General features: G+C 35.7%; 1 protein-coding gene across 2 annotated transcripts in view; it reads right to left on the bottom strand.

The window, feature by feature from the left end:
- LOC123559781 (uridine phosphorylase 1-like) overlaps positions 1–13,544 on the bottom strand; it is a 31,293-nt gene extending 17,749 nt beyond the window's left edge. Inside the window, exon 1 of one of the 2 annotated variants that reach the window (XM_045351882.2) lies at positions 13,414–13,544. Coding sequence is in view for 1 of the 2 variants with exons in the window: in XM_045351881.2 (XP_045207816.2) it covers positions 131–285 (155 nt within the window). In the remaining variant the exon portion in view is untranslated. Of the gene's footprint in view, positions 1–130; positions 440–13,413 lie in introns of those variants that run through there. The other variant, XM_045351881.2, reaches the window with a different exon arrangement.
- Between the last annotated feature and the right edge of the window lie 11 nt (positions 13,545–13,555).

The raw sequence follows: 13,555 nt of genomic DNA, 5'->3' as shown, positions 1-13,555 counted from the left end.
CCCCACCAACGCCACAACGACAGCACGACAGAGCAGTTTCACAGTACTAAATTATAACAATTCACAGTTTTAATAATTATAAGAAGAAAAATTATAGTAGATAAAAAGATAAATTTATTAATTAACTTACGTGTCCTTTTGAATCTGGTCCTTTCGAATATCCATAAGTGATAATAACAAACCTAGATATTTCAATGAAAAATATACACAACGGATGCGGATGTTTTCGACGGTTATTTCAAGAGTGTAAATCTTAACCGTAATTTTAAGGGTTTTCTTTAACATACAAGTTGAATAATTTATTACTGAATCATAGTTTGGTGTAAATGACTGATATCAATTTTGTTTATGCTACAAAATGTTTGTTCGCAGCTTTGAAATTCAAACCTCTAACTGAAAGCCTTTATCTTGCCGGTACAATATTACGTTTCGATCACTTTCCAACCTGAGACAGATTTTGGACATTTGTGTTTACAGTGGGGTCTAAATATGACCCATAAACCCATATATGGGCTTCTTAAGATAACTAACTTTTATCGTCGGAAAAGATTTACGATTCAGACGCTATACGACCGTGCAAGTGCTGATAAGATTTTAAAACTATTAGGTTATCAGTAAAGTTCTTCTCAAGAAATCAGATTTCATATCATATACCCACAAATATATGTAAATAAAGGAAAGGCCATTAACTTTTCACAAACACTGGGAGACATTCCTTTAACCCTTAATTGATTCTGGCTTTGCGACCATCCGTGCAGTCTGATCATGATCTGCACTGTTCGCCACCCACTCAGTTAGTCTTTTTTTTTCTTTTTTTTGTCAAAAGTAGCTTACAGCATATAGCATATAGTATAAGAAATATTCTATAAGTAGGTGATTACATACTGAGTTATTTGAAAAAGTTTGTATTATACAGAACTTGTATAAAGCCCTGACCCTTGCTATGTTAGATTTCTTTAATTCGAACAGTATTATGGAGATTACAAGATGTTTACCGAAAAATACTGACCAATAGGCGTAAAAACAACACAGATCTTGATCAGACTGCACTGCAGTGCAGGCTCATCAAGATCTACACTGGTCTCAATAGCAGAAACCAATTGTATTAAACAAAACAAGGGTCAAAGCAATACCATAGTATAGAGATGGTACCTACCGAAATAAATCAAAGGGAGACAACTCTGAATTGATCAATAAACTGAAGCCAACATTAAACATTGATCAAAAGTGAAAGAAAAATCAGATAGGTCCTTTTTCAAACAACTTATCAGGCAGACAAAATATGACCTACATTTGCTTAAATCCCTTTGTATTCAATATACAATATGCATGCTTTTCTCATGACTTACACTGACAGTTATTTTGTAAGTTGTAGTGAGGCCCTGATAGAAAGTTTAGTAATGCAAACATTAGAATAATGCATGCATTCCTTTGAAGAAAATTAACGACATTAAGAAACGTTAAGTTTTGATCTTTTAGCCAAAGTTGTTCATTTATTGTTCTCAATGGTGATACATTGGTTTACACAACATTTATATATCAAAATGTAAAATGTATATATCCAACAATGAGAAATAACAAAAAAAGTTAAATTGGTAACACAAAAATTCATTGTCGTCAAATATAATTACAATGTTTTAAGGTAGTGGTTGTAATTACTACATGTTAAGGTAGCTGACAGGTAATGACTCTATGTACTGTATTTTAAGCAATTCTCGATTTAAACATTCTCTGGAGGGAACTAGCACGATCATTTGCTTTCCTTGAAAAACGAATAAATGCTGAAAAAGTATATGGAGATTACTCTATTTGATGATTTTCGTTACGGGTCAACTACCCTAAACAAACTAAAAGGTGTTTTATTTATTGTTGAAAACAAAGTAATCGGATAATTTCAGATATCAACATTAATTTAAAACTTATTCTGTTTACACACAGTTGAAAAAAGGTTTTTGTTGGGGCCTCTCACTTACAAATATATCAACAATTATCACCTGAATTGAGTGCATTCATGAGTGGAAAATATTGATAGTAAAATGGTGTAGAGGTTTGTTTACAATACAAAATCTTTAATAACTTCTTTAAGGTACATTTTTGGTATGGTTTTGGTAAGCTTATAATAAAGAGCATGTCATTCTCTTTCACTTAGAATTTTTTCAAGCGTTTTAGACTCTTGGCTAGTCTTGGAATTTGACTTTGACTTGACAAAAGGAAGTTCAGTATAGGCTCTTTCAAAATGTTGAAAGTAGAGTAAACTTACCTTATACTCTATTGAATTTATTTAGCTGTTGGAGCTTTTGATATAGACTATAATTGGGGAAGTCCTAAAATCTTTGAAAAACGGTCAATACAAGAGTTGTTCATTTTGCTTCAGATATTTTGAGAAAGTCATTTTTTAGATATCAAATATTGCTATTTTTGACATGGAGAAGAGGAAAACCATGAATATATTTAGAAAATTGGTGCACTTAGCTATCATTTCAGTCTGAAAAAAACCTATAAAGATGAATTTGAATTTTTTAGGTACCATCTCTACTATCATAGTATAATAAGTACTATTTGAGCTACATAAAGGGAAATAATTCCTACAAGTATAATAAGCTAATCAAAACACAGTTATTCATCTTTCTTGTTTGTAATATCTACTTCTTATAACCTTAATAAAGAAAAACCTACTTTGTTTCTGTCCCTTCTCCCCCCCCCCCCCCCCCCCCCCCCACACACACCCCTTTTTTCTCTCATGCTTTTTTGCATAGCCTCTCATGCCGATCTGGTATCTTTTATTTCAGTTAGTGTCTTTTTGGTATGCATTCCTTTTAACAGTTAATGGTTCCGTCCAAATTGAAAGATGGACAAGTTCATTATAGAAATTTAGCATAGTAAGGGTTAAAAACATACACTTCTGTTGGACGTATGTTTGATGATTGAACTTGCATTGGAAAGCTATATATGTCTTGTGATTTGATTGAGAAATATAAAAATGCAAGATCAGAACGAAATGAACATGCATGCATGATTTGAATAAAATAAACATGTGTGATTAGAATATCTCAATCTACAAGACATATGTCTGCGATATGAACAATTCTCCTTCAAGACATGTTAAATTATCAGCCTCCATTTTAGAAACAATTTTTAAATCTAACAAGGAATAAAGATCCATAATCATATTGTAGATTTAACTAGTGCTACAGAACACTTAGTATTTACCCATATCGCATAGTGCGGCAGTTTTCCTTTGATCTTTGCAGTATGTTAAACATGGTAACACACATTAATACTACAAAATCTGTGCTGATATTTTACAAAACTGTTACGATATATATCAAAACAGAAATCTCTATAGAGTTTCATTTAGAAAAAAAAGTGTTGCGATATAGGCTATATCAGCACAGTAAAACTGTTCCGATATATATCGGAACACTTTTTCTCTGTTGAGGTCCTATCAAGGGAGTATAATTTTTTCCTTTCAAAGAAAAGATGATTTTAGCCCCAATTTACGGTTCACAGAGAAAGAATAGTCGAACTAATCCGACGTATACAGTTTGTTTTATATTGTGACGGTCAAAAATTTCATGGCTGAAAAACAAGGTCAATACTGCGAGGTATAGAGATGGTACCTACCCAAATAAATCAAAGGGAGACAACTCTGAATTGATCAATAAACTGAAGCCAACATTAAACATTGATCAAAAGTGAAAGAAAAATCAGATAGGTCCTTTTTCAAACAACTTATCAGGCAGACAAAATATGACCTACATTTGCTTAAATCCCTTTGTATTCAATATACAATATGCATGCTTTTCTCATGACTTACACTGACAGTTATTTTGTAAGTTGTAGTGAGGCCCTGATAGAAAGTTTAGTAATGCAAACATTAGAATAATGCATGCATTCCTTTGAAGAAAATTAACGACATTAAGAAACGTTAAGTTTTGATCTTTTAGCCAAAGTTGTTCATTTATTGTTCTCAATGGTGATACATTGGTTTACACAACATTTATATATCAAAATGTAAAATGTATATATCCAACAATGAGAAATAACAAAAAAGTTAAATTGGTAACACAAAATTCATTGTCGTCAATATAATTACAATGTTTTAAGGTAGTGGTTGTAATTACTACATGTTAAGGTAGCTGACAGGTAATGACTCTATGTACTGTATTTTAAGCAATTCTCGATTTAAACATTCTCTGGAGGGAACTAGCACGATCATTTGCTTTCCTTGAAAAACGAATAAATGCTGAAAAAGTATATGGAGATTACTCTATTTGATGATTTTCGTTACAGGTCAACTACCCTAAACAAACTAAAAGGTGTTTTATTTATTGTTGAAAACAAAGTAATCGGATAATTTCAGATATCAACATTAATTTAAAACTTATTCTGTTTACACAAGTTGAAAAAAGGTTTTTGTTGGGGCCTCTCACTTACAAATATATCAACAATTATCACCTGAATTGAGTGCATTCATGAGTGGAAAATATTGATAGTAAAATGGTGTAGAGGTTTGTTTACAATACAAAATCTTTAATAACTTCTTTAAGGTACATTTTTGGTATGGTTTTGGTAAGCTTATAATAAAGAGCATGTCATTCTCTTTCACTTAGAATTTTTTCAAGCGTTTTAGACTCTTGGCTAGTCTTGGAATTTGACTTTGACTTGACAAAAGGAAGTTCAGTATAGGCTCTTTCAAAATGTTGAAAGTAGAGTAAACTTACCTTATACTCTATTGAATTTATTTAGCTGTTGGAGCTTTTGATATAGACTATAATTGGGGAAGTCCTAAAATCTTTGAAAAACGGTCAATACAAGAGTTGTTCATTTTGCTTCAGATATTTTGAGAAAGTCATTTTTTAGATATCAAATATTGCTATTTTTGACATGGAGAAGAGGAAAACCATGAATATATTTAGAAAATTGGTGCACTTAGCTATCATTTCAGTCTGAAAAAAACCCATAAAGATGAATTTGAATTTTTTAGGTACCATCTCTACGAGGTAGTTGTGGATTTATGATCGGTTTAAGGTAATGCTTTGTATTTCAAGAATATCATTGGTGCAGATCGCGAGAAAAAGGTTCTTTCTTCGTGGACATGCTATATATTTCATGGTGTTTAACAATTTTCATTCATCAGTTTGAGATGCGAGCAAATGTTGCTCGCAACAGATCCCAAGTTTTTGACATACTTTGGCTTGTCGCGATGGCTGCACAAGTCAGAAATTAAAAAGCAGCCACTCAGCGACAGTAAGCTTGTCTAACTCTCACACATACTATAACTATTACATATGTATACATGTACTACAGAGAAAGTTTGAACAGCTGATATGCATAATCCCAGTGGTGACGTCATATCAGACAACAGGATCGTAAGGAAGGAGAGAAGCCAGCGTGATTTTTCAGAATGGTTTTGAGACAGGCCGACGTTGCTTAAATTTGAACCCACAGGTTAAGGTTCAGCCAAATCTGTTAAAAGCCACAATTATTTTTGTTGTGTAATTTGTAATTTTTCATGCATTTAGGCTACACCGATATAGGAACGAAGCTATATCTACCGGTCAACTTACGCTGTGGAAGTCCCAGACTGCCATGTTTTTGCTATTGTTGGTCGCACAACTTATGCCTAGTTCTGCGGAGCCCGTAGGCTGCCCGTATCCTCGTTTCTGCGCGGCCTCCGTGCGGAGGCAGGAGGCGGCAGTGCGATTTTCATACGGATTCACGCATAGGCACCCGATTTTTTGGGCTACGTTCCTGCACCGCAGAGCGCGCGCGCGCCGACATATATCATACCATGTCATGCAATGTAATTCAACATACCTATATAAAAGGTGAAAAGTCCACAAATCTCCCGTTTAAGAAATGACAGATTTTCTCCTGTTACTTGTTTTTGTTTTTCTAAGTAACAGGAGAAAATCTGTCATTTACTAAACGGGAGATTTGTGGAATTTTCACCTTTTATAATGTAGGCAGGACTAAGGTTGAATTACAGTGCATGACATGGTACGATATATGTCGGCGGGCGCGCGCACTGCGGTGCAGGAGCGTAGCCAAAAATATCGGGTGCCTATGGATTCACGGGCTTCGCCGCCTCCACGATTTTGTTTATCGAAAAGTTATACAAATTTGAAAAAATCGTAGGCCCGTAGACATGTCGCAGGTGGCATTGCACAATCGTTAGGAGGCTGCGAGCTGATCGTGCAGTCAACGCACGATTTTCCGTCAACATGGTGCCCAAAAGAAATCGTACGGAGATTGTAGACTCATGGGTCCTTCGCAAGGCCCTCGCACAATTGCTGCAAGGTTGCCGCTCGCTGCCTGTGCAGTACCCTTGAAATCGCACGGATATTGAGCAATCATCGTGAGGCAACCCTATAGCGGCCGCACCATTGCCGTGCGGCGGCCTTGATATGGTCAAAACACCGTATCTTCTCCACGCAGCCTCGTCATGGATGCCGTACGAGCGTCGTACAATTTCCGTGGGAAGCTTGTGGAGACTGCACAGCAACTGCACTTAATTGCACGATTTCCTTATAATCTCCTCTCGGCGTCCGTACGGATTTCTCCCGGCCTTCCCCCGAGAACCTGTACAAAAGGCACGATGCTCGTATATAATGTGAACATATACGCCGTAGCCCGTAACCACCTAATGTGCCCCCCCCCCCCCCCCCCAAAAAAAAAAAAACAAAAAAAAAAAACAAGAGCACCGCCTTGCGGGTGCTGACGCTCATCTGATTTTTTTTTTGTATAATAGAAATATTGTCCTACCCATGATTTTCTAAGTCTAAAAAGGGCCATCATTCTTGCAAAAAGCAGGATAGAGTTATGTTTCTTGATGTACAGTGTCCACTTATGATGGTGAAAAACTGTTGCAAGTTTTAAATAAATAGCTTTGATAGTTTATGAGAAAAGTTGACTTAAACATAATACTCAACCAAGAAAATGATATTCTAAGTCCAAAAGGGGCAATAATTATTGCAAAAAAGCAGGATGGAGTTATGTTGCTTGCTGTACAGGGTCAGCTTATGATGGTGAACAAGTGTTTGCAAGTTTCAAAGCAATAGCTTTGATAGTTTAAGAGAAAAAATTGACCTAAACATAAAACTTAACCAAGAAATCTGATATTTTCTAAGTACAAAAGGGGGCATAAATCTTGCAAAAAGCAGGATGGAGTTATGTTTCTTGCCGTACAGGGTCAGCTTATGTTTGTGAACAAGTGTTGCAAGTTTTAAAGCAATAGCTTTGATAGTTTAGGATAAAAGCTGACCTAAACATAAAACTTAACCAAGAAAACTGATTTTCTAAGTCCAAAAGGGGCAATAATTCTTGCAAAAAGCAAGATGGAGTTATGTTTCTTGATGTATAGGGTCTGCTTATGATGGTGAACAAGTATTCCAAGTTTCAAAGCAATAGCTTTGATAGTTTAGGAGAAAAGTTGACCTAAACATAAAACTTAACCAAGAAATCTGATATTTTCTAAGTACAAAAGGGGCCATAAATCTTGCAAAAAGCAAGATGGAGTTATGTTTCTTGCTATACAGGGTCAGCTTATGATGGTGAACAAGTATTCCAAGTTTCAAAGCAATAGCTTTGATAGTTTAGGAGAAAAGATGACCTAAACATAAAACTTAACCAGGCAACGCCGACGCCGACGCCGACAACCGCTCAAGTGATGACAATAACTCATCATTTTTTTCAAAAAATCAGATGAGCTAAAAAACGCAAGGAAAATCGAAAACTAATTTATCGCACGGCGCCCGGGTCAAATGTGAATTCGGCATTAGGACTAAACGTACATGTAATAAGGTTGAGAGTCTCTAGATATCGTGTCTGAAATCCATCTTCTTTCAAATTAGGTATGTATGAAACGCTTTCTCTCCAGTCGGACTCATTGGCTACTAGTATTTTAATGTAAAAAGTGGACCACGAAGCTGTGAATGATGTGAATGTGTTTTTGATTGTTTTTTTTTCTTTTTTCAAACTGTTACCCATCCAAGTTGCTTAAGTTAGGGCGTTTTTAACTACCGAAGCACAGAATACTTTACACTGGAAAGTATATGAAAGAGAAACTTTATATCTGTATGCACTGTGCAACTTAAGCGTTGTAATATATTATTATGATCAAGACAAATCTAATGCGACACGACACACGGTAATGCTACACGACATCGTGACAATACGACACGACACACGACAATGCGACGCGACAATGCGAAATATCGCGCATTTTAAAGGCGACAATGTGACACGTCACTATGATATTATTGTCGTGTGTCGTATCGCGATGTCGCGTCGCATTGTCGTGGCGCATTGTCGCGATATCGTGTCGCATTGTCGTGCGTCGACCTCAAAGCGCGACGGACGACATGCGACATGATCCAAACAGGATTCGGTAAGTTTTTTTTCTCTTTTATTATTTCAGCAGTCTAATGACAAACATGTGTTGGTAACCAATGTCTATGCGATGTGACGGTACGTTTCAATAACGTGTCGGTAGGTGGTAGGTCTCGGTAATTTCTCAGTCTGCCTATAGGTAAGGGTTACTGTTAAGGTTAGGGTATTCTTGCATACTAGACTGGGATTTCTGGTGATTTCACCGGTGCTGGAAAACTCCATCTTACACCCCGGGGTGTAAGATGACTCTCGTGCTGTAAATGACGTATAACGAATTACATCTGTACAGGAGATTTGTGTAGTAATAATAATGTTTTACGTAAAACGGGATAAATATCAAATACCTTGATACTTTCTCTTTGTTCCGTATAACATATTTCCCGATTTAAAAAAAACGTCATTTTACGGAAATAACATAACGTTTCACTGCAGATGATAAAAGAAAACCGGAACTATTACGTACGTTGTTTTCGTCTTTGTAACGTCATAACGTACTTCCTGTTTACGGATGTAAAGTTCCCGCTCTTTGTTAATACGCCACTATAAGACTAAAGTGCTATAAGAAAATCATTCGTTTGAATTTATTTTTACCATTATTTGTTGAATATGGCATGCAAGAAAAAGGTTCAATCACTGGTGGTAGGTGCAGATGTAAATATCCAGGGTAACTCTTTTAGCGGTAACTCGGCTGAGCCTCGTTACTGCAAAAAAACAGTTACCCTCGTGCCGGATATTCCCATCTGTACCCACCACCAGTGAAAGAATCTTATAAGGTTACCCTAATATCCTAACCCTAACCCTAACCATCAGTGCGTGACGCTTATAAGTGTAGATGTAGAGCGTATCCTGGTTAGCGGTCTTATTTGCGGTTTACAGAATTCACGGAACATGTGTGTTTAGTTTTAACACAGGATAAAGACTGCAGTTATTTGGATTCACGAGTGCCATTAAACGCCAATATTAACGCAAATAAAACTTTCACGAATATTACTCAATTCATAGTAGTTGATATGTGTCGGTAATATGTGTCGATAATATGTGTCGGTATCTATTGATAATGTGTCTTTGTGTTTTAATAATTTATGCCGTGTGGTTAAAGTCGCCGACTTCGAATCACTTGCCCCTCACCGCTGCAAATTCGATACCTTGCTTGGGGTGTAAAATCCTTTCATGTGAGGAAACAATCCGGCTGTAAACGGAAGGTCGGTGGTTCTACCCAGGCGACCGTGGCGCCCGTGGCACCTGAGGTCTTCCTCCTCCAAGAAAAATTGGGGAAAACGTTATATGATCTATATTGTGCCAGTGGGATGCTAAACCTAACAAAACAAAACAAACAGTGTTTCTTCAAAATGTGTTGCTTTGTGTTCGTTTAATGTCGGTAAGCGTCTATCACGGTGAAGGGTCAGTAGCCTTAGCAATGTGTCTTTGTGTCGTGTTGTTCTGTCACTTGTGCTCATGTCTTGGTAATGTCTCAGTATGCCTCGGTAAAGGATGCCGTCATTTCTTGTTAATCAAAGCCTCTGCAAGGTCTCGGTAGTTCTCAGTAATGTACGGTAAATGAAATTCTCAGTAATGCGTCAGTCGGCATATACAGAAATGTGTCAGGACGTCTCCATAATAAGTCGGTACGTGTCGAAAATATGTCGCCAAGACTTAGTGACGGAAATGTGCCGAAAAATTGATAATGTGTCGACATCTTAAGGAGCAGAGAAGGCTGTACACTAAAGTTGTTCAGAACAATGATAGAAAGATGAGGGGCGGTCATTGCGGTTTGATGAGACTGAGTGAGTCAATAAAAGATTTAGGACATTATTGATTGAATCTTTTTGTTGTATGCATAAATATGTGTAAATGTCGAAAGACGGATTTGTTGTCTCATACGGCATCCGAGTATTGAAGAAATAATCTTATAAAAGTTATATAAATGATTGCAAGAAACTTTCTTTTAAGAATGGATTTCGGTTTTGTTGATTTCTTCTTCTTCTTCGAGCATACTGAAGAATTGGGCAAAAATCGATTCTATTATCTTTCCTTGTTTATTGAGATCAACGCTATACCTTGTTGTCTCCCTTCGACCGTCTAGCTAAATATCGATCGCTATCGGATATTTTTTTAGATCGTTATGGTTCGGCTATCTCCTCTTATCGTATCACGGGAGGTGCCGATCATAAAAAAAACAAGGATTATAGATTAGAGATCTCTTGTAAAAACGTAGTGGGAAGGGTGATTTATGACTTTGATGATTGTGTGTAGACGCTGATTAAAATTGATGGTGTTTTTACATATTAAATTTATACATCATATACCAAACAATAAAACATTCTAGATTTTACAAGATTAAAACTGTGTACACTGGTTGCTGGTTAGAGACTAGGGGCAAAGATTGGAACAGGCAAAGTGACAATGACCTGCGGTTGCTGTGTGAGCGACATAGGGCAACATGATTCCACTGACCTACTGTTCTGTTAATACGTTGATGCGCTGCCATACTTTCTCTTTAATATTTTCAATACAGTGCTTTGGGGATAGCTAACTAATTTTTCCTGCATTCCAATTCAAAGAAATGAAAATAGTAGTTTTTTTTTCAGTATATCAGGCAGAAAACATCTATTCTTCTTAAAACATTCAGCATTTCATAGAAATTCATGTGTTTTTTCTCTCCAAGCCATTGTTTACATATGAGCTGATTTAGGGTGTACAGGGTAGTTTTGGTCATTTTTTCCATTATTAGTTTAAAATCCACATCTTAACAAACTTTACAAGATTTCTTTACCATAAATCAGAATAATAATGTATTCTCTTTTCAAAAACATTCAGCTTTTAAAATTTCTATCAAATACTTTTCATTCACGGACGTTTTTTTATGATGATCTAGAGCAATATGGAAGAAGATCTACCATCAGATTCCATAATGTGCCAATAAACTCTAAACCTGATGGCTCAACACCTACCACTGATGAAATAATAGTTGACATTTGTAATCAAATGAATGTAAATCCTGCCATTTCTGAAACTGATATAGAGAGAAGCCATACTATTGGCAAGAAAATAATAAAGGCAACTTCCAAATAATATGTAAATTTAAAAGCTGGAAGCAAAAAGATCTTGTGTATAGAAACAAATCAAATCTCAAAAGGTGCTAGTCTAATACCTTTTCTGTCTTCATCACTGAAGATCTCACCAGGAAAAGGCAGCACATTGTTCAAAGACTGGGTGAGCTGAGAAATGAAAAAAAAGTAAACTCCTACTGGACCATGGATGGAAGGATTTTTTACAAAGTGACTGAGAAGGGTTCTGTCAGCTTAATAAGTTCCATTGAAGAACTAGACTATCTGTTACAGGACCCAACTGATGAAATGAGCCAGAATCCTTGGTTACCAGAAAGCAATGGTCTATAAGGCCATGTATCAGGAGACCAGATAGTGATCTGTGATAGTTAATGAATGATAATACTACTAGTGACATAAGTTAGAAAAATATCTAAATAGATAAATCTGTAATCAATAAGATAGTCTATTAATACAAAGCTGAAGTGTAATATTATTGCACAGAGTGTAACTACTAGTAATAGAGATTTTCAACTTACTTCCACGCGGACTGCGGACAGCGGACTGCGTACTTACAGTAGGGGTTTTCTCAAAATATTTAAAGGTTCGCAAGAGAAAAGATACCTATGGTATATATGTTTCTTTTACCTATATGTGTAGTAACTTTTGCCTTCATTGTAGAAATTTATGTATTTTGATATAATCATCTGCTAATACAATACGTAAGTTTGAAAATATATGGATAGTGAACAGGCTACATTTAACACATGTAATCGCAATTTTCAGATGTCATATTCTATTACTTTTAGTTCATGTCACATTTAAACGAGTCGGCTACATTAATGTCTACATGTAGAATGCCTCTAGATTCAGCTTAATACCCTGTCGCATTTTACTTGCCTTTAGCATGTTCTTCAAATACCCGTATGCTTTAACATTTTGTTTTGATATTAAGACATTTCTTCCGTGCGACTGGAACAACTTGGAGGTCCCACAGTGCAACGATAATACTTCACCTTAATATGTTCATGCATTAACAATGTGCAACTTGAAACATGGATTTGAAGATAACGGCGATTCCTATAAAAACAGTTTTGTTTTAATTTGTGTCCGTCCATACGATTCCTAGACTAGCAACAACATAAGAAAAAAAAGCAGTACAAAATATTATTGTGAAAAAAAATTGATACATTCTGAATAGAACAAACGTCCGTTTATTTTTTATTGTATAATATAAATACCGTGTTCTCGTAGACTTCTGTATGGAGAAAGTCATGGTTTTTCATTAATTTTTGATAAATGTAGAATGTTACATAAAATCATGAGAAGTTTTAATGAACTATCTTAAATGATTTAGTTCAACACTTTGTCAAAACATACGGGGAGTTCTCATACATGCATCATTCATCCCCGTCGAAACGAGATCCGATATATTACCATAACTTAGCGGCAACATCCTGTATAAGTTATGTATGAAAATTAAAAAAAAAAGAATATCATCTTCATATAAACATAATCTGATATCAGATTTTGAAAAATGATGAAGACAGGCTCGATCTTGGTGACAGAGATCACGCCAAGACTGAATTCCTGGGAGTCTGTTCTCAAAACATTTTGAGTCACAGCCGAGTTTGACAATGAAACATTGTCATTGATATCAATATTGCATGTTACAATTAAATATTTAAATTCATGACTATTTTCAAGTGACTATTCAGTATGGATTGTCAGTCATGATCAACTGGAATTTAATCTTTAAGTACCATTAAAACTAGCTGTCAACATTTCAATCTAAAATCCAGCTGAGACCTAAAAATGTATTACACGTACTAAATGTTAATATAATGTATATCGTAACGTATTCTTTCCTTTTGTTGAGACTTTAGTTTAGATCCCTATTTTGGTTATCTAGTATTCTTACACTTTGAAAAACTGTTGAACGACAAATAATTGATATTGATAAAACTCTTACTTTTAGAATTGTATGTAAACTGGTAAAGTTAATCCGCTATTCATACTTCACGGCCGGAATATCCCATACAATGTACACAATCCTAGTACATATAACCAATTATAGCAAGGTAATCTCGTGATATCCATGCAAAAGTGTACTT

This window comes from Mercenaria mercenaria, chromosome 10, assembly GCF_021730395.1.
Source record: "Mercenaria mercenaria strain notata chromosome 10, MADL_Memer_1, whole genome shotgun sequence".
Taxonomy (NCBI): domain Eukaryota; kingdom Metazoa; phylum Mollusca; class Bivalvia; order Venerida; family Veneridae; genus Mercenaria; species Mercenaria mercenaria.
This window is presented reverse-complemented; position numbering and strand designations above follow the sequence as displayed.